General features: G+C 32.6%; 1 protein-coding gene across 3 annotated transcripts in view; it reads left to right on the top strand.

Moving 5' to 3' along the window:
* Positions 1–2,953, top strand: part of LOC108310797 (sister chromatid cohesion protein PDS5 homolog B) — a 167,556-nt gene that overhangs the window by 56,316 nt on the left and 108,287 nt on the right. For all 3 annotated transcript variants that reach the window (XM_017537947.2, XM_037741809.1, XM_037741810.1), the window contains one exon: positions 250–376. In XM_017537947.2, the coding sequence (XP_017393436.1) occupies positions 269–376 (108 nt within the window). In that variant the 5' untranslated portion in view covers positions 250–268. The remainder of the gene's footprint in view (positions 1–249; positions 377–2,953) is intronic.

The following is a 2,953-nucleotide window of genomic DNA, read 5'->3' on the forward strand; positions in this document are numbered from 1 at the left end:
ATAGGTTGGAGGGTTAGGGAAAAATAGCATAGCTTGCCACTGAGGAAATAAAAGTAAAAATAAGTTTTGTTTTTCTAAAAATAATTTTGGGAAATGTTCAGTATAGTGATTTTCATTAAATGGTAAAGTAAATTACTATAATTAGGATGTAGTTATAAATTTTGGTTGGTGGGGAAGGTTACCATTCATGTTTGTTAAGAATGCTTATATCTGTTTTTTGGTTTACATTTAATAGTTTTCTTGTTTTAGGGGTAGAAATATTTCTGTCATGGCTCACTCAAAGACTAGGACCAATGATGGAAAAATTACATATCCGCCTGGGGTCAAGGAAATCTCTGATAAAATATCTAAAGAGGAGATGGTGAGACGATTAAAGGTGAGTAAAATTATGTTCTTTTGGACATCTGTGTAAATCTGTGTAAATCATATGGGGCTATAATATATCTTGTTAGGGTAACTTGAAAAAGCAAAGCACAAATGACATAGAAAGGATCTAAGGGAGTAGGGTATATAGGAACAGTGGAGATTATTTGTCTGTGATTAATGGGACAGCAGTTAGAAAGGTAAAGCTTAGATTTTCTAGGATCTCCTGTACTTGATTATAAAGAACAAGTCTACAATACTCTTATATTTCTATTTGTCTGTACAAAGTTGTCTCCTTTCTCCTATATATCATTTAGTTTCTAAAGACAACCACTTTAAGGGAGTTTTTATACTGAGTAATCAGGCTGTATACTACTTTCTTGTAAGTTATTTTCAAAGTAGGTCAAAGAGCTTCACTTTAAGCTTCTCCCTCTGACATGTAGTAAGTTCAAGATTGCTGGTGAACTTCTATAGATGAAACTGGGTTGTCTTCATATGTGTGTGAATAATATTTTCACCTTTTCCTTTAGGGTGTTGATGGTCTCTGTAATTGTTAAAGTGGATAAAGGAGCGTAGTGTCCAAGGAGAATGTTAAGCTGATCAGTTAGTTTAGATGGTCTTCATTTTTGAGCATTTTGTTCCCTTCGAGGTTGTATCTACCTAGATATGTATGTTGCTTGATATATTACTATTTACCTGCATGTCAGGGCTGAAAAACTTACCTAAATTAATCATTGAAGATCCAGGGGTTAAAAACAAATACTCTTTTTTATTGCTACATGGTGTATAGGAATTTTTATAAGGAGAAAAAGATGCTAATACTATCATACATTTCACATAAAGTCTTAATATTGTAATATATATGTTTATTTATACTTAAAGTGTTGGAATGTCAGGTGCCAGATGTTTATTATTCAAAGGAAAATCATCTTTGAGCAGATTAAATTTACTAATAGGTGTATATTTTATCTAGTTGGGAACTTGTGTATATTTTATTAAGAATAGTCAAGCTATAAACCCCTTCTGTATGTGACATGCTTCATTTTTATGTATTTACCTTCTCTTGACCTATTGCATTTTTAGAGAAACTAATACATTTATTACCTTAGATTTGTTTATACTAAGAATAAGTGAACATTCCTCTTGTTTGCTGAGAAACTAATCTTGAACTCAGCCAGTCCCTACACTTACAAACTGGTTAGCATTAGTGTCCTTTAGAGATGTTTTTTCTCAGACATCTTTTCTAATTTGGAGGACTCTTGAATTATTAATGAGTTTTATAATAGCATTTGAGTTGTATATAGTAGTGAAGAATTCTCGTTTTCTGGACCTTTAACAAACTTTGTGGTTATTGTTGGTGGAATGATTGCCTCAGTACTCATATTTAGTGTTTGTAATATGCTTTCATTATTTTGTGGACATTTATGTCTGACAGTAATCCAGTTATACTTTTTTCTCATTTATTTTCCTAATTTATACTTCCTATTACTTTTAACATCCTCCTCCTTAGAAAAATATAAAAAAAAATTGTGTGGGATGATATGTACAAGTACCCATGTAAGTTTTATACATTATAACCATTTGTTAACATGTAAGGTGACACTGTTTATAAATTTTTTTTCTTGTGATGTTTTATTCAAAATATGCTTAATCTCTTACTCTTTTGTTAAGAGATCTACAGAAATAAATAGTTCCATGCACATGCACGTAGCTGTTTTTTCCCCTTTGTGGTTTTTCCTAAACACATAGGCAATCAAAACATAAATCTTAAAAGTAATAAAATAAAAAAGTTGTAAGACCTGCACATCATACCCTTATCTAACTGTAGTGCCAGGTCAGAAGGATTAGTCTGCTATTGGTTCTGGTATCTGGCATAATAGAACTGAGAGGTTGCTCTGTGAGGAACAGTGTTTTCCACAGCTGCTCTGAGAATTCAGTATGAAATTGAGCCATTTATTACTCAGAAACCTAGCTTGATGGCAAGTGGAAATCCTTGCAGCATAAAGGACCAAGACATTCAACATTGATCCTTTGTGGCCAGTGCCACTTGTTGCCTAGTATTTGCAGCACCACCTAGTGGATGCTGGATGGTCACCTTTCCATTGGAGTTGTATTTAAATATTGGTTCCTGTCAAATTTAGGCAATTTTTGTTTCATCTGATGTAGGAATAGTGCAGACTGAGGTCATCATTGTAATTACTAATATTGAAATCAGAGAAAGCTCTTCTCAGCATTTATACTATACCATTCCTCACCATTCTATTTTCTATTCACCTTTTATAGAAATATTTTTGAAAAAAGAACCACTTCTTATAGCTTCCTTGGGCTTAACTTACATGTGCCACTGAATTAATGAATTATCCATCTCATATTCTCTTTTACTGCAGCACAAGAAATATTTTGTTGGATGCTATGGTAGTTACTTCATAGTAGCTTTTCAGTGTTTAGGGATGCACCTTTGACATCCTTTCTTGAATAAAACCATGTGACTGGAGTGGTTTAATGGCTTAAATGGAAAATTGTCATCTTAGGGTTTTCTTTTTTTCTTCTCAAGAAAGGATTCGAAATATTATTTTCTTTTCTTTTTTTT

Source organism: Cebus imitator, unplaced genomic scaffold (assembly GCF_001604975.1).
Source record: "Cebus imitator isolate Cc_AM_T3 unplaced genomic scaffold, Cebus_imitator-1.0 Scaffold108, whole genome shotgun sequence".
Taxonomy (NCBI): Eukaryota; Metazoa; Chordata; class Mammalia; order Primates; family Cebidae; genus Cebus; species Cebus imitator.